At 43.9% G+C, this 18,562-nt stretch overlaps 1 protein-coding gene across 2 annotated transcripts in view; it reads left to right on the top strand.

The window, feature by feature from the left end:
- Positions 1-3,534: 3,534 nt before the first annotated feature.
- SSH2 (slingshot protein phosphatase 2) overlaps positions 3,535-18,562 on the top strand; it is a 317,108-nt gene continuing 302,080 nt past the window's right edge. For both annotated transcript variants that reach the window (XM_077480336.1, XM_077480333.1), the window contains exon 1: positions 3,535-3,841. In XM_077480336.1, coding sequence (XP_077336462.1) covers positions 3,779-3,841 — 63 coding nt within the window. In that variant the 5' untranslated portion in view covers positions 3,535-3,778. The remainder of the gene's footprint in view (positions 3,842-18,562) is intronic.

Below are 18,562 nucleotides of genomic sequence, written 5' to 3'. Positions count from 1 at the left end.
GGGGTTCAAAATAAGTGTTTGCAACACAAAAAAAGGACTTTTCACTCTGCATGAATTTAAGGGCAGGAATAAGATTACATTTTAGGCGGTGTTTAGGGTAAACATAAAAATGAAGCATAATAAATACAGTGTTAAGTACTAGGCTAGGTGTGTATGGGCCCAGGGTAGCATGCTGGGGAAGTTAGTGAAGGAAAATATGCATGTAGGCCACGAAAAAGGTTACAGCATGTATGAGGACAAAGAGGATATTCATTCACAGCATATTACAAAAATGGAAAGGATGGAATACAATAAATATAAAATGCATTCGAAAACATGAAGGTGATATTAAAGCAAAAAACGTACACGAATATGGTCCTTCTGCAGGACTTGGATGATGGCACTACATGTCTTAGGAATAATGACTCTCAGAGCCTGGGGAGAGATACCAGTGGTAAACTTGATATCTTGGAGACTCCTCCCTGTCGCCAAATAATGCAAGGTGGCCATGAGCCTTTGCTCTGGTGGAATAGCAGCCCTCATGCAGGTGTCCTGCTTCATGATATAGGGGGACAAGCAAGGACAATAGTTGCTGAAAGCATGATTCCGTCATCCGGAGATAATTACGATAATCATTCGGATTATTCTCCTGCAGCTCACGCAGCAAGGGCATATGGCTAAACTAGTCATGATTAAGTAGCCAAGTTTTGGCCCAAACACTCCTCATCCTACTACTCCGATTATTCCTAGACCGGGCTAAAGTCCCAGCAAAAACTCCAAGCCCATAAATAGCGTGCTCTCTCCTAGGTTCGTGCAACATGGCTGGTTGGCCAAAATGGTCAGAAAGGAACAAGAAACACATGGAACGGAAAACCGCGAATCAGCACTGACCAAACATCTACTAACTTGAAATTAGCAGAAGGAGCCCGAAGGGTGACACCAGAGAATTGAGCGTCCTCTTTTGAAGCGTCGTCAGTACGTTGTAACGTCACTACGTTCGTGTTTGTTTCTCAAAAAAGTCAGATCATTTGTATGCAATACCAGTTCGTGGCCAACGCCCTTTGTACAAAAGTCCACAGGAAAGTTTGTACAAGGTCCGATCGTGTGTATGGGGCTTAAGGATGGTGTGTTCAAGGTGATGTGCCGTGTTAGTTTTCTGCCACACATAGCATTTTGTTTTTAGGTCTCATCTGACCAGAGCGCCTTCTTCCATGTGTTTGCTGTGTCCCCCACATGGCTTCTCGCAAACTGCAAATGGGACTTTTTATGGCTTTCTTCTTGCCACTTTTCCATAAAGGCCAGATATGTGGATTGCATGACTAATAGTTGTCCAGTGGAGAGATTCTCCCACCTGAGCTGTGGATCTCTGCAGCTCCACCAGAGTTAATGTGGGCCTCTTGGCTGCTTCTCTGATTAATGCCTTCTTTGCCCGGCCTGTCAGTTTAGGTGGACGGCCATACCTTGGTAAGTTTGCAGTTGTGCCGCCATACTCTTTCCATTTTTTGGATGATGGATTGAATGTTCAATGCTTGGTATATTTTTTATAACCTTACCCTGCTTTAAACTTCTCCACAACTTTATCCCTGACCTGTCTGGCGTGTTCTTTGGCCTTCATGATGCTGCTTGTTCACTAAGGTTCTCTAACAAACCTCTAAGGGCTTCACAAAACAGTTGTATTATTACCGAGATTAAATTACACACAGGTGGACTCTATTTACTAAATGGCTGACTTCTGAAGGCAATTGGTTCCACTAGATTTTAGTTAGTGGTATCAGAGTAAAGGGGGCTGAATACAAATGTACATTTACATCGCTCTAAGCCCACGTACACACGGTCGGAGATTTTGCCAACCAAATCCGTCGGATTTTGCCCGTCGGATTTAGTCCGACGGATTGTGTCCGAAACTGTTGCATACACACGGTTGGGCCAAGTTGGCGAAAAATCCGATCTTTCAGAACGTGATGACGTAATTTCGTTACGATGGGACTAGATTCAGGCTAGTAGCCAATAGCTTTGATGTAGGAATTTGATCTGAGCATGCGGGGCACTTGGTCCGATCAAAATGCTCTACACATGATCGGATTAGGTCCGTCCGGCCCAGTTGGTCGGGAAATATTTCCAACATGTTGGAAAATTGGGTCGGACGGAGATTCGGACGGAATCAGTCCGATGCATACCACACACAGTCGGATTATCTGACGACACAGTCCGATAAGACTCATTCCGGCAGATTCTCCGACCGTGTGTACAAGGGCTTTGGTAGTTTCTCTTACCTTGCTGCTCCAAAAAGCTTCTATTCCAGGTGGAGGGTGTGAATAAAAAAATTGCATAGGAGTGCGGCTGTCCAGTCTTCTTTACGGCTGAATACAAATGTACGCCACACTTTTCACATATTTATTTGTAAAAAAATGTTGAAAACCATTTATAATTTTCCTTCCACTTTACAATTATGTGCCACTTTGTGTTGGTCTATCGCATAAAATCCTAATTATATGCATTTATGTTTCTGGTTGTAACATGACAAAATAAGGAAAATGTCAAGGGGTGTGAAAACTTTTTCAAGGCACTGTAGGTCAGAGCCGCTTGTGAAGGCCCAGTAATCCTGTATGCCAGTCACATATACACCCCTGTAAGTCTGATCGTACAGGTGAGATGTGTTGGGACGATCGTACAGGTGAGAGGTGTGGGGACGATCGTACATGTGAGATGAGTTGGGATGATCGAACAGATGAGAGGTGTGGGGACGATCGTACAGGTGAGATGAGTTGGGATGATCGAACAGATGAGAGGTGTGGGGACGATCGTACAGGTGAGATGTGTTGGGACGATCGTACAGGTGAGAGGTGTGGGGGATTATCGTACAGGTGAGAGGTGTGGGGGATGATCGTACAGGTGAGAGGTGTGGAGGATGGGGGTCATCGTACAGGAGAGAGGTGTGGGGGATGGGGGTGATGGTACAGGTGAGAGGTGTGGGGGTGATGGTACAGGTGAGAGGTGTGGGGGTGATGGTACAGGTGAGAGGTGTGGAGGATGGGGGTGATGGTACAGGTGAGAGGTGTGGAGGATGGGGGTGATCATACAGGTGAGAGGTGTGCGGGATGATCGTACAGGTGAGAGGTGTGGAGGATGGGGGTGATCGTGCAGGAGAGAGGTGTGGGGGATGGGGGTGATGGTACAGGTGAGAGGTGTGGGGGTGATGGTACAGATGAAAGATGTAGGGGTGATCATACAGATGAGAGGTGTGGAGGATGGGGGTGATCATACAGGTGAGAGGTGTGGGGGATGGGGGTGATCGTACAGGTGAGAGGTGTGGGGGATGGGGGTGATCGTACAGGTGAGAGGTGTGGAGGTGATCATACAGGTGAGAGGTGTTGGGTGTGATTGTACAAGTGAGAGGTATGGGGGACGATCGTACAGGTGAGAGGTGTGGGGGTGATCGTACAGGTGAGAGGTGTGCGGGGACATGATCGGGTCGGTCATGACACATCTGCTCTTTGGCAGTGATAGGGTGCAGTAGGTGTGGCTAAGTGACGGCTGGCAATCTGCGCATGCTCCCTTCTCCCATACACACACACACACATACACACAGTGCTGGTACAGCTGCCGCCGCTCCTCTCAGTGCGGATCTCAGCGGCGGCAGCGGAGGAGGGGACGGTGATCGGACTGTCACCTGGCGGGACAACCCAGCACAGCCCGCCGTCTCGTTGGGCTTTGGCGGATCGGGAAGCCCGGGCTCCCTCCATTCTAATTCCCCGGGATAAGAATGACAGCCCGGTGGTGGAGATCCTCCGGCTACTAGATGGCTCTTGTTACGGTGCAGAGATCCCCCACCCCCAGCACCACCTCCAGCCCCTGTGTGTCGGTGAGTGATGAGGATGATCATGGTCCCCTGTGTTCCTTCCCATTGTCTGCTACTGCCAGCTCTTCCTGCCTGGCCACCGGCGCCTCTCTGCGCATGCGCGGCCGCTGCTGTCTGCTCGCCATCCATCCTTCCTTCCTTGGCTGCTTGTTCCTTCTGTGTACCCCAGGGGTACAGCCTTGTATGTGTCAGGGCCTGTCACTGTGTACCCCGGGGGTACAGCCTTGTGTGTCAGGGCCTGTCACTGTATTTTAGGGGGTACGCCTTGTATGTGTTGGGGCCTGTTTCTGTGTGTTTGGGGTACAGCCTTCTACATCAGGGCATGTCACTGTGTACCTTTTTAGGGGGTATGCCTTGTATATGTTAGGGACTGTCATTGAGTACAGCCTTGTAGGTGTTAGAGACTGTTTCTGTGTATTCGGGGTACAGTCTTCTATGTCATGGCCTGTCACTGTGTACTTTTGGGGTACCACCTTGTGTATGTCAGGGCCTGTCTCTGTACTCCGGGTACAGCTTTGTATGTAAGGCTTGTCTCTGTGTATTTAGGGTACAGCCTTGTATGTCAGGGCCTATCACTGTGCACCCGAGGGGAGGGGGGGGGGGGGGGTACAGCCTTGTATGTATCAGATTCTGTCTCTGTGTACTCCGGGGTACATACTTGCATTATGGCCTGTCTGTGTACTTTGGTGGGGGGACCTTGTATGCTTTGACATGTTGAAAGACAATGAAGTTTATAGCCTGGCCCTGGTCAGCTGGGGTGACTTTGGATTAACTAATATCCTGGACTGATTGAATACTGGTGGTCCTGTTTTTACTGGTTAAGTTTTTTTTTTTTTTTTTTTTTTTTCCATGGCCGTTTTTAGCTTTTGTCATGCGTTTACATGGCAGTGTCTATATGTGAGAATTTCAGTTAGTCATTTTCAGAGATCATTTCTGTATTTCCTATTGGTAACTTTTAGTGACGGGACTTATAACTAGCTGGATTCAGGGAGACCTCTGTACAGTAAACAAGGTGTGTGTCATGGAGCCATGGTCACTACAGAGGGGTGCAATGTACCAGTGGCTGTGATCCAACACAACCAAATCCGTCTGTGTGTACTAGTTTATCTGTGAATCTGTCTGTGTATACTGGTTTTCACCACTATTGGCCCTCTGGAATGATTGAGTATTAGACAGATTGGTGATCCCAGCCTATATACATACTCTGGACAGCTCCATGGTCTGTGAGGCTTTAATATGGCTGTAAAGGTTGAAGTCTTTTTGGAACTTGTGTCAGAATAAAGTCCTACCAGATCACTTCAGGCTGAACTCTTTTGCAGGTATAGCTATCTAAGTGCCTTCACAGTTTAAAATCCATTAAGACACTCTCACCCTGCCCTGCACATGCTCAGTTGCTCTCTACACTTGGCACCGTGCCTGTAACTGATCATCTGCCTACTGCTCTTTTTCATGTTTTGGAGGCAGAGCTCTTCTTTAAAGGATTAGTTCACCTTTACAGAAAATATGTAAAGGTCACCTAAATCCGCTATTACCGCCCCCCCCCCCCGTACTTGCCTCCCTGGATCCTGAGCCTGTCGGTGCTCCCGTAAGATGCTCCACTAGTCCAGCAATTTGAAATCCCCACTGCATTTGCTCCTTTCTGCCCAGTGTTGCAAGGATGAACCAGAAGAATTCTGTTTGGTCTGCGACATCCATGTGACGGTGTTAACCAATTAGAATTCATCTCGTCCTTCCTGGCAGCTCTGAGCAGAAAGGAGAGGATGCAGCAGGGATTTCAAATTCTCAGACCAGTGGAGTGGCTTGCGGGAGGTAAGTACAGCTGGGACCGTGGAGGGGGTCAGGGGTCAGGTCACCTGTACAGGTGAAATAACACTTTGACTTCAGATAACATTCAGCCTAAGACATTGCAGTTGGGTTGGAGGCGAGAATAGCAAACATAAGCTCTGCTTCCAATGTGAATGGAATCGGGATGACAGATATGCAAAGAAATCATTTGGGAACGCGTTCCTTGTCAGCGGTGAGGACTGCTGAAGGACCTTGAACTGCTGTAGAACCTCTTGGGAGTCGCCTGCCAGTTGTTTGTGTTCTACTCTGGCTTTATTGCTTTCTCGTTTTCTGTAACATTTGCTTACAGTGATGTTGAAGGATAAAGCTGGCCATAGATGATTATTGTTTTTGTTTAGCCGGTGGGAAGAATTAAAAAAAAAAAGAAAACTTAAAGGTCCCCCCCCCCCATCCACACAAAAAAGTTAGATTAAGGATTCCCCCCCCACGTCAATCAGCGGCTGCAGCCCCTGATTGAGAATTGATTTCCAACATTCTACATCGACAGAAGTCGTTCAAAAGCCCCATACACACGATCAGATTTTCTTCTGAGTTTTTACTTCAGATTTACCAAAATCATATAATATGATGTCAAACCGTAGGAGTTTCAATTTGTATGCAATCAGGCAGGCCCTTCTACTACATGGTTTTGGTAAACCGGAAGGAAAAACTCAGCAGAAAATCTGATAGTGTGTATGGGGCAAAACAATCTCTTTCTGTCGCATATGGGTGTCTACACGCTGACGGAAATTTTGATCGGTCTATGGCCAGCTTTGTGCTTTTGTTTTAAAATCTGGGCTAACTTTACTTGAAAATAAACTCCTTTTTAAAAAAATAAAAAGCTGTTTCTGTGCACTCGACCTGTTTTTATACGTCTTGCGCCGCATTATTCAAAAAGGTTGACAGCCAAAGCATTTATAATATAAAATTCATAAACCAGCTTCCCATCTTGACATACTTGTTGCTGTTTAGAAAGAACTGGTGAATATGACAATTTTTATTTATTTATTTTTACTTGTTAGAAAATAGTCCAATCGGGTACCAACAAGAAGGAACTTCTGTCCAAATCTGCTTTACAAAGCAATGCCTGTTCTGGGAGGATTCCTAAACCAGAACTTCACTTCCAAAAAGAGGAACTTTACTTTTTTTTTTTTTTTTTTTATTCCTGATAATTGATAGTCAGCAGCTACAAATACTTTAGCTGCTGACTTTTTAAAAATCAGGTACTTGGAGTCCTGTTGACTCCAGGTACAGTTCATGGAGTCCAGTGTTTTAACGTAGCTAGTAATTCTCACTGCTGGAGGTACCCAGTTCTGCCATTTTTGATTTGGGAGCCAGATGGGACTTCCTGCTGAATCTCAACCATCCTACCGCGCATGCACAAGGTTGCACAGTGCTGTGATACTGTCCTGGAATACGTCACTGCGGGATGAGTGGGGGTGTTCTAGCCTGTGTGAGAAATGAGGAAGAGGGAGCAGGTGCCAGTCAAAGGTACTAGTGCCTCGTAAAAAATGTATAAAACAATTCAAAAGTCTTAGGCTGGCCATACATTATACAATTTCCTTTTTTTAGATTTAGGCCACTTTCACATGGGCGGACCGGACCGTTCAGGTCTACCTGTCAGGTTTTTTGTTTTTGGCGGACCTGAACGGACGCTCCATACAGGTTTGTGGAGCGATGGATGTCAGCGGTGACATGTCTGCTGACATCCGACCTGCTCCGATCCACTAAAGTGTGACGGATGGAAACCCTACTTTTCCTTCCGTCTGGCTGATCTGATTGGATGAAAATGGACTCTACGTTTCGTCTTCATCCGATTTTCCCCCATAGAGGAGAGCGGCACTTTGACAGGTCGGTCCCTGCACAGTGTGCAGAGATGGACCTGTCATCTGCCTACTCAGCGGGGATCGGCGGAGCGACCCCTTGCTAAGCAAAGCGGAGCCCGTACACGGACATGTCCGTGTGAAAGGGCCCTTACCAAAACCATATGAGGTCAAACCTAAACGGTTTCAATTTGCATGCAATCGGGCAGGCCCTTGTGCTATGTAGTTGAAGCTAAACCTTAAGGAAATTGAATAAGAAAATTGTATAATGTATGGCCAGCTTTAGGGTTGGTAGTGAGGAAGATGAGCGGTAATTTCACTTTTGAGAGGCGGTGTGCTTTAAGAAAGTGTTAAACCCAAAAGCAAACATATTTTGACTTACCAATTTTTACATGTGATGGCTGAATTAGTTTACTTTTTTAGTCTGTCTTCTAGTGATCTGGCCGGTAATTCTGTTTTTCAGAAGAATAAGCCCCCTAGCAGAATGCATTGGTGGCCACTCATATGGGGCGCTGCCCCCTAATCCATGTGCCCAGCCCATAATCTACATGCAAGGTGCCAGACACATGTATTTTTTTTTTATTTTTATGAAAATGGTTAGAGCTTGAGATTCAAATTGGCTTAAAAAAAGGATGAGCACTGCGCCCCAAGCCCACCCAGTTGTGTGACATTTGCAAATTAATATTCGTTAATGTCTTCCTGTTTCTCCTCCCGACCAATCAGGAAGCAGGTCCTAAGACCCAATTGGCCAAGGGACCTAAGTCTTGATTAGTTGGAAGGAGAAGCCACATCCTGGATGGGATAAGTGCGGGGCTGACGGGCGAGTGAAGCGGCAATCGATAGCGTGACGGGTGGAGGGAAGCAGCAATCGAACGTGCAACGGAAGGGTGGGGGATGCAGCGTTCAATCGAGTGCCGGAGGAGGGGGGGTGTTTGACTTGCTGCCCCCCCCAAGAAAATTGAGCACCTGCTGCCACTGGCAGAATATATCATTTACAGGGATGAGACCAATCATTCACCACTGACAGGGGTTCTTAAAATGATCAGCTTTCATTTATTCATAAAAAAATAAAAAAAATAAAAAAAATAAAAACCTTTATTCCAAAAGGGGAAAAAACAAAAAGTTTGCTGTAATTGACTATAAAGTGTGAGCAGGAGTTTGACTTCAATTTCTTAGTCTTATTTAAATCTACCAGTGCATCTAACTATACCCTTCCCCAGACTGAGAATGCTGCTGTTCAAATGTGCCCCCTGTGATCCTTCATCCAGAGTAGGGGCACTCTAATACAGGAGGTGTGTTACTGGCCAGGTGAAAACGGAGAGAAAAATGCCTAAGCAAGAAAACTAATGCAGCCACTACATCTAAGGATCAGTCTACTACATGGTAGAGCTGCACAATTAATGGTCAAGAATCGTTATCCCGATCTTGACTTAAGTTTTTCACAATTCTTTCTATGCAAAGGACTCTCTCTGCTCTTCTGAAGCCACAGCCTTCAAAAGAAAGAAAGGAAAAACTGGGCAGTCTGCCAAGAATCAAAACATTCTTTATCAGTTGAACTTAAGTATAAACATTGTAACAATTTGTCAATGGAATAGACAGTGTGTGTAAGTGAAAAGTTTTTAAAGGGGTTATAAAAGTTTGCGGTTTTTCACCTTAATGCATCCTATGCATTAAAGGGATTGTAAAGTGAATTATTTTTATTTTTTTAAATAACAAACATGTTATACTTACCTCCACTGTGCAGCTTGTTTTGCACAGAGTGGCCCCGAACCTGCTCTTCCGGGGTCCCTCGGTGGCTGTCTCGGCTTCCTCCTGCAGGTGCTTCTCATGTTCATGCGAGCTACCTGTGGGCGCGCTCCCGTGATGCAGCCGGTGGCTATAGCCGCTCGCTGTATTACACGGCACCGCCCCCCCGGCGCTCCGCGTCAGTGGATGTGATTGACAGCAGCGCGAGCCAATGGCTGCTTTCCATCCATCCACTCCAGCCAATCAGCGGCCAGGCTGAACAGTAGAAAAGACGGTGGGGGCGAGCGCGGGATTTTCGAGGGGTGACGTAAATAAAACTGGGGGCGCAGGCAGTGTCAGATGTTTTTTCACCTTAATGCATTAAGGTGAAAAATCATTTACCTTTACAACCCCTTTAAGGTGAAAAAACAAACGACAATACCAGCCCCCCGTTTTACTTACCCGAGCCCGTTCACCTGCTGCGTTTGCCCCCGATGTCCTCTTTGGTGCTCAGCCTGGCCGTTGATTGGCTAGAGTGGTGTCAATCACATCCAATGACGTGGTGCGCCGGGGGCGGGACTGAGTGATACAGTGAGCTGCTATAGCCGCTGGCCATATCGCAGAAGCGTGCCAGCAAGAACTAACCACCGTGCGAGAGAGCTTGCATGAAAGTGGTTAGTTCTTGTGGGGAGGAGCTGAGACAGCTGCCGAGGGGCCCCAGAAGAGCAGGTTCGGGGCCACGCTGCAAATAAGCTGCACAGTGGAGGTAAATATAACATGTTTGTTTATTTAAAAAAAAAAAAAAAAAAAAATTGTCTTTAACCTCTAAACCTTTTCTGATGTTTGTTGGTTTCAAGTTAAAATCCTTTTTTATTTTATTTTTTTGCTAGAAAATTACTTAGAACTTCGAAAATGGTGGTTGCTGCAATATTTTGTCGCCCTGTATTTGCGCAACGCCCTTTCAAATGCAATTTTTTTTTTATGAATTAAAAACAAAAAAAAACGAGCCAGTAAATTTTTATTTTCCTGTATAATGTGAAAGATTTTACGTCAATAGAATTGTTTTTTTTTTTTTTTTTTTTTTTTATTCCTTTACAAACCTCATTATCTTGTAAAAGTAGTAGTGACATCATCACTGTACTGTACATATCCTGTGCAGAAGGCATATCTGTGGCAGGAACCCAGCAGCTCCACTCACAACAGGCTGCTGCAGAAAACGACAGGAGGGGGTGGATAGAAGACCAGTCACCCTGCACACGGAGAAAAGAGCGGTCGTGACTGGTCTTCATATAGAGACAATTTCAAGCTGCATTACTGCACAAATTTGAGAGACCTACCCAAAGCACCCCAGGATTTAAAGAACACATATGGCTCTTGTATTTAGACAATATTTGCTTATTCCGGAATTCAGGTTTAGGTCTCATTCACATGCGTGTTTGGAGCCAATTACGGTTTCCTGCATGAGACAGCAGCCAGCGGACATGCAATGATTACCTGTGAACGGGGAGTTTTGTGTCCAGGGTCCGTCTTCCACATGTGATCTCTGTATGTCTGCTTACATGTCAACAGCTGCAAGTGCCTGCGGGCGCTGTCAGCCTCTCATTGCTTTGAATGGTGCTGCTCACTGACAGCTGCTGAGTCTCCTGCAGGAAATTGTAGTCGCCCCCAAATGCACGTGTGAATGAGGCTTTAAAATGTCCTTCAACAGCGTTGTCTTTAAAGGGGTTGTAAATCTTTGTTTTATCACCTTTAATGCATCCAATGCATTAAGATAAAAAAAACATCTGGCTGTGACTGGTCCCCCCCCAGCCGCCCTCCGTTCTACTTACCTGAACCCTGGAACTTCATCTTTCAGGGACGTGCTCTTCCTTTGCCCGGGCTTCTCGGTTCTTGATTAGATTGATAGCAGTGCAGCCATTGGCACCCGCTGCTGTCAGTCAAATCCAATGACCCCGGGGCAGGGCCGAGTCGTACATTCGGTGGCTATGGACGCCGTATGATGAACTTGGGAGCGTGCCCGCAAGGTAAGCTCCCCCCCCGAGAACGCTTCTCCTAGGGGGTTATCTGATGTGGGCAGTAGCTGCGGCAGCCGATTGGGGGGGGACCCCAGAAGACGAGGTTCATGGCCACTCTTTGCAAAATGAATTGCACAGTGGAAGTAAGTATGTTTGTGTTTTGTTTATTTAAAAAAAAAAAAAAAAGCTTTACAATCACTTTATGGCTGACACAATGAGCGTGGTGACCTTGTTTTCTATCAGATTACATTGTATCGCTGTTGGCCTGCAGAGTGAAGTGTGCTCAGGAACTCTTCACTGCAAGTGTCCAAAAGGGAAACGGTCATTGACACCCCTAACAGCTAATCCAGTCTCTATTCTAGTTTCTGAACTGCCCTAGCTAGACGATCCTTCTTTTAGTCATATGGCCTTCCACAATCTGTGATGATCAGATGTAAAATTAATAGATGTATGTAATAATAATAATGTACAGCCATGGCCAAAAGTTTTGAGTGACACAAATATACATTTTCACACAGGCTGCTGCTTGAGTGTTTTTTAGATTTTTTATTATTTTTTTTTTTTCCCCGCTGTTACTATGGTATACTGCAGTATAATTACAAGCATTTCATAAGTGTCAAAGGCTTTTATTGATAATTACATTAAATTTATACAAAGAGTCAATATTTGCATTGTTAAACCTCATTTTCAAGACCCCTGCGATTCGCCCTGGTGTGCTGTCAATCAACTTTTGGACCACATCCTGACTGATGGCAGCCCATCCTTGCATAATCAATGCTTGGAATTTGTCAGAATTTGTGGGGTGTTTTTTATTTTTTTTTCACCTGTCTCTTGAGGATTGACCACAAGTTCTCAATGGTGTTGAGGTCTGTAGAGTTTCCTGGCCATGGACCCAAAACGTTGATGTTATGTTCCCCAAGCTGCTTGATTATCACTTTTGCCTTATGGCAAGTGCTCCATCATGCTGGAAAAGACATTGGGGGTTATTTACGAAAGGCAAATCCACTTTGCACTACAAGTGCAAAGTGCACTTGGAATTGCAGTCTCTGTAAATCTGAGGAGTAGATCTGAAATGAGTGGAAGCTCTGCTGATTTTATCATCCAATCATGTGCAAGCTAAAATGCTGTTTTTTATTTGCCTTGCATGTCCCACTCGGATCTGCAGCGATTGCACTTTGCACTTGTAGTGCAAAGTGGATTTGCCTTTAGTAAATGACCCCTATTGTTCATCACCAAACTGTTCTTCTGTTCTTGATAGGTTGGGAGAAGTTGCTCTCGGAGGATGTTTTTTTATTTTTTTTTTTATTTTTTTTTACCATTCTTTATTCATTGCTGTGTTCCTAGGCAAAATTGTGAGTGAGCCCACTTCCTTGGCTGAGAAGCAACCCCACACATGAATGATCTCAGGATGCTTTACTGTTGGCCATACTCAGGACTCATGGTAGTGATTACCTTTTTCTTCTCCGGACAAGGTTTTTTTCCCGAATACCCCAAAAAATGGAAAAGAGGATTGTGCAGAGAAAATGACTTGCCTCAGTCCTCAGCAGTCCAATTCCAATATCAGTCTGTCCCTGACGGTTTTCCTGGAGAGAAATGGTTTATTTGCTGCCTTTTTTCTTGACACCCTGGCCATCCTCCAAAAGTCTTTGCTTCACTGTGTGTTCAGATGTACTCCCACCTACCTGCTGCCATTCCTGAGAAAGCTCTGCACTGGTGGTGCCCTGATCCCATAACTGAATCAACTGTAGGAGATGGTCCCGTCGCTTGCTGGACTTTCTTGGGTGCCCGGAAGCCTTCTTCACAAATGCAGTGGAAATGTTTTTTTATGGGATTTTAGTTAATTTTCATGGGGGAACTTTGCAATTAATTGGAGTTCATCTGATCACTCTTCATAACATTCTGCAGTATATGCAAATTGCCATCATTAAAAACGGAGGCAGCAGACTTTGTGAAAGTTAATATTTGTGTCATTCTCAAAACTTTTGACCACGGCTGTATATGTATTGTGTTCATACCAGAATACTCAGATCTCTCCTATTCCCCTGACTATGCACGCATGTCAGGCAATTTCCCATTGATGTCTGAGGCGTAGTGACATCCAGTGCTGGCTTATCTATTTTTATTCTTTTCTGATGTGTCATTAGAGCAGGTAGGCCATTACGTTCTTTGTTTACTTCTGCTATTCAGTATCCGGTGGAAGGCTTCTCATTGTGCTTTTGCAGCAATTGTTTAACTATTTTTGTTTTTAAACCTTAGCTTCCCTTTCCTCCAATATAGTGTGTGTAGTATACTATGACTGTAGTATACTATGACTGCTGAGCAGTATAAAAAAAATTGATAAAAAAAAAAGAAAAAAGTTGGATGAAACTTATAAAGTTGTCACCTCTCTGAGTAAATGGCTCCTGGTGCAATGGCTTTCTACATATATGGGGTGAGATTGTCACATGATCGTGTGTGTGTGTGTGTTCCGTTTCCCTTAAATTATGACCAAAGTAGACTTTTATGACCTTTTTTATTTATCTTTTTGATTTGTAGGCTTTCTGAGATAAGATTGTGAGATTTCATATGAATAAAATTGCCAGGCTCTGGCCAATGGATGGTATAGAGCCAATTCTCTGCATGTCTTAGTTTTTCAGTTGTAATGCTGTATGAGAATAAAAATAGTTTCTGATGATTCCTCAGAATGCTTTCATTGTATTTTCTGTGCAAGAAATTTTAGTTCAGGGATCATTGGAACAGTCTTGTGACTTGTTCGTTTTGCACGCTGTCTTCTTATCGTGATAAATGTGTGTGGTTTTCCCACAGTATAGTGATCCTGGAAAGGCTAAGAACTGTGTCTTAAGCATACATGAACATTATTTTTTATTTTTTTTTAAATGTTTTTCATTCAGACAGCGGATTGAACAAAAAGACCTGCCAGATCCCCAAATTCCCATAAGTGATGTGAATGGATGGATCTCCCCTGCTGTGCTATTGTATTCTGACAGCTGGCGGCTTTGGTTAAAGTGATACTAAAGCTAAAAACATTTTTACCTTAATGCATTCCTTGCATTAGGATAAACATTTTATTAATCTCTATCCTTCCTTTTCACACGGGTACTTGAACAGCAGCAGGAGATGTCTCCTGCTGCTGTCAATCAAATGCAGTTATGGGAAGTGGTGGGCGGGGACTAAGTCCCGCTGCGTGTGTCTATAGAGCACGGCTTGATAGACGCAACGCTCGGGAGTGAGCAGACACCATTGGCCTCCATAGCAAATGGCTGTCTATGGGGACACACAAAGAAGAGGAAGAGCCAAGATCACCGGTGGGGGCGACCCAAGAAGAGGAGGATCAAGGCCATTCTTGCACAGAGCAGGCGATTATAACATGTTTAATTTATGAAAAAAAAAAAAAAAAGACTGACAATTTAACTGCCTACTTAAATATTAGGGTGCTTCTGTCTGTTTTGGAATTTGGTGTGGATGTGCATGGCTCCACCCAGCTGCATCATCCATTCACAGATCTGTTCACATGGATCTGTGAATGGAAAGACTACAAGTTTCATCTACCACTGTGACCATTCCACTGCGGCAATTGAGCAAGTGTGGTGATGTCACTCCACTGATAGTTCATTGTTTTACAGATTATGTAAATATTGCAGGTATTTATACAGTGCCGACCATTTATAAAACATATTATATCTTGCACATTCACATCAGTCTGTGCCCCCCAAGGAGCTTACAATTTAAGGTGTCTACCTCCCATGCATACTAAGGTCTTTGGACAAGAGCATGCATTTGGAATGTGGGAGAAAACCAGAGTACCCAAAGGAAACCCCATGCAAATCCACGCCAATAGTGCAGATTCAAATGTGGGACCCCAGTTGTATTACGTTTTTTGAGAAAAGGTATGAGCTTGTTTAAAGGCTGGCTGGTTCTGCCTGTACGTCAAGTTCCTCTGGTAGGGATTACATTGCTGGTGCCTTTAAAGGATAAGTTCACCATTTGGAACATGTTGAAGTACCGCCTGGCCACATCATTCATTCATTCATTCATTCATTCACACTTCTCTGTGAATGGGAAACTGCAAGTCCAGACGGCGTTTGCGGCTGTCAGCTTGTAGTTTTAATGAAATGCCATGAAGCTGTTGATTGCTCTGGTAGTTCATTCATTCTCTGTCAGTGTTTATCTGTCTGGTAGTATGCGGTATAAACAGACAGATGTACTGAGAAGTCTGCAGGAGTCATGCATGCCATGCCACCCGCGATCTGGAAAGAATTGGCTTTCCTGGCTCCAGGTAAAAAAATAAAAATTCCTGAAAAACGTGCATTTATTTATTTTTTAAACAGGTGAACTTATCCTTTAAGTTGGACGTAGTTTCACTGAAATCCAGCCAGTTCAGCAGGAAGCAGGCAAATCTCAAACCATCTATGGGTGTTTCCCTTCCAAGAGGTCGATCTAATGATCGACTTCTGTCAAACAGAACTGTTGGGAAAAGTTTTTTATTTAACCACTTCCCACCCGGTCAATGCATATATACGGCCGGGTGGGAGCCGTCTACTCCTGATAGGACGTTCAGGAACGTCCTTCAGGAGTAGCGGGATCACGCGCGCCGTGTCACCCGGACACGGCACATCTCAGATCGGCAGGAGGGCTCTGTGATTGGCCCTCCTGGTCACATGACGGCCGTGTCCAATCACGGCCGTCATGTGATGTAAACAAACAGCCGGTTGCTAGGCAATCGGCTCTCCTCTCCTCACACAGAAGTCACCGCTGAGGAGAGGAGAGCAGAACGCTGCAGCCAGGTGATGATCAGTGAGTATGGGCTGCTTTTTACAGCTTTTTACTCACTGATCATCAGTGTAGTGTAAACACACAACACACCACACAGTACAAACACAGTCCCCACACATGTCCCCAAAACACACATGTCCCCAAATAATAAAAACACATGTCCCTAATAATAAAAACATGTCCCCCACATATGTCCCACTAAAATCACATGTCCCAATGATTATCTGCACACATATGTACATGATCATTTGCGTACATATGTCCGTGATCACACAAACCAATTATTATACACTTAACTGATTTTTTTTTACCAAAAACATGTAGCAGAATACATTTTGGCTTAAATTTATGACAAAATTAGATTTTATTGGATTTCTTTTCAAATAGAAAAAAGAAAATATTGTTTTTTTTCCAAATTTCCGCCATTTTTGCGCTTATATCGCAAAAAAAATAAAACGGAGTCGTGAATAAATAACACCAAAATAAAGCTCTATTTGTGCGAACAAAATGATAACAATTTCATTTGGGTACAGTGTAGCATGACCGCGCAATTTTCACTGAAAGCGCTAGAGCGCTGAAAGCTGAAAATTGGGCTGGGAAGGAAGGGGGTGAAAGTGCCCTGTATTGTAGTGGTTAAACATCAGCTGCAGTCAATTGGTGTATTCTGGCAAAAAAAGGAGCCCCGACTGTCAGAAAACAGTAGTACAGCAGGGAGGGTTCCCCCATCCACCTTGCTTGTGTGCCTGGGGGAGTCGGCTTGGTTTTTGTCTATTAAAAAAAAAAAAAAAAAAATAGATATATAGATATGTAATAAAATTTGTGGTAGAGAGAGAAAAAAAAATATTTATATAAAAACCCTCTATGGTCATTATATAGTGGGATGGGTGGGCACTGACACATGGTCTCGGGTATCACACACTGGCCTGCATATGAGCTGGTATTTTACTGCAAGGAGATGACACAAAAGTGTCTGAAGGTTTTATTTAATGTAATCGACAAGCTTTTCTTTAACATCCTGCACTTTCATAAGATTAGAGCTCTTTGTAGAATAGCAGGCAGGGTTGGCTGATCTCCAGTCATATATAATATTGATCAAATACCCATTAAAAAAAATGGAAATAAATGCATAACTTATTTAGGTGCCTTTTTAAAGCTTAACTGTGGGATAAGTCCGTGCCTTGGCACTCCAGCTGTGGTGAAACTACAAATCCCATCATGCCTCTGGGATTCATTCCTGTGGATGTTACTCGTGCTATGCCTCAGTGCCTGTGAAGTGTTCCATTTCCATGCATATTGTGGTGTTTAGATTCGTATGTTATATGTTAGGGAAGTGTTCAGAGACATTAAAAAAAAAATACAGCAAACCTGCATTTGTAGAGGAATTTACTGCTGCCATAATTTACGTATACGAAGGTAAACCTACGTAAGCATGCATATAAATTCTAGTGGTTAGAATAAACATATTATATAAAATTAATTTTTTTTTTTTTTTTTTTTTTTTGTTATGCTGGATTGTTCTGCCAGCTTCTGCATGGATGGGAATATTTTAATACACCTGTTAGCATCAAGGTTAAGTGTTTTTTTTTATTTTTTTTTATTTATTTATTTATTTATTTATTTTTTTAAGTTACGCACTAGGATCATTTTAGAAATATTTGCGGTAGATCTTGCGTTTTTTTTTTTTTTTTTTTCATTTTTACCATCCAACTTGGACCCAACCTCCCCCTTTGAAACCCACCCTATTGGTTAATGAGGCCATTATATTAAGGTGGACCTTCAGTAATTTTATTTTTTCAACCTTCCATCTATTAAATCTTCTGCACTTGTTTTTTTTTAACTTTGTATAGTAACTTTTTTACAGCCCACTTCCTGTTTCTTGTCTGGTAATAAGCCTAGGCTAATGATATTGTGCACTGGCAATTTGCCAGGAAGGGAGGGGGTAGAGCCATAAGAGGGCTAATGAAACCTGGAGATATGCCTCTGTGTAAATCCAGGAAGTGAACAGGCAGCAGCTTCAGCTGCCCACAGTTAAATTGACTGCAGCCAGACTTAGTGGAGGGAGATTTCTGCAGCATATTTGGCAAGTACAGAATTGCAGTGTATATATAAAATAGCATACTATTTTTGCAGAGCAGAGTAGGGACTGGCCAGAAAGGGATTACTTTGATGCAGTTGACCAGTTTAAGCATGTATTGCAATGGTTGTGAACCAGAAATCCCCTGTTTTTGTGCAAAGTTTGCTAGAAAGGGTGTATAGCAGGGTGCAAAGGGTTCCTGGCTCAGACTCTCCATGGATTGCCAAGCGGCTGAGCCTGGTCCCTCTCCAGGCTTCTTGGTGGATATGTAATCCAAGAAGAAATGGTTGCACACCTCTGCCATCTTTTGGACCATTTATTGTGAAATCTTCAAACAAAAGTGAAACAAGCTGTTGCTAGTTCACACAAGCTTTGTGCTTCAGTTTGTGTGAAACGTGTCAACTAGCAACATCATCTTTGTGTCCTGGTTGTCCCACTTGTGTTTGAAGATTTTTACAATAAATTATACAAAGACTGCCTGTGGTGTGCT

Source organism: Lithobates pipiens, unplaced genomic scaffold (genome assembly GCF_037356315.1).
Source record: "Lithobates pipiens isolate NorthernLeopardFrog02 unplaced genomic scaffold, aLitPip1_a1.2 Scaffold_16, whole genome shotgun sequence".
NCBI lineage: Eukaryota > Metazoa > Chordata > Amphibia > Anura > Ranidae > Lithobates > Lithobates pipiens.
The sequence above is the reverse complement of the archived record's forward strand: the minus strand, read 5'-3'. Positions and strand labels throughout refer to the sequence as shown.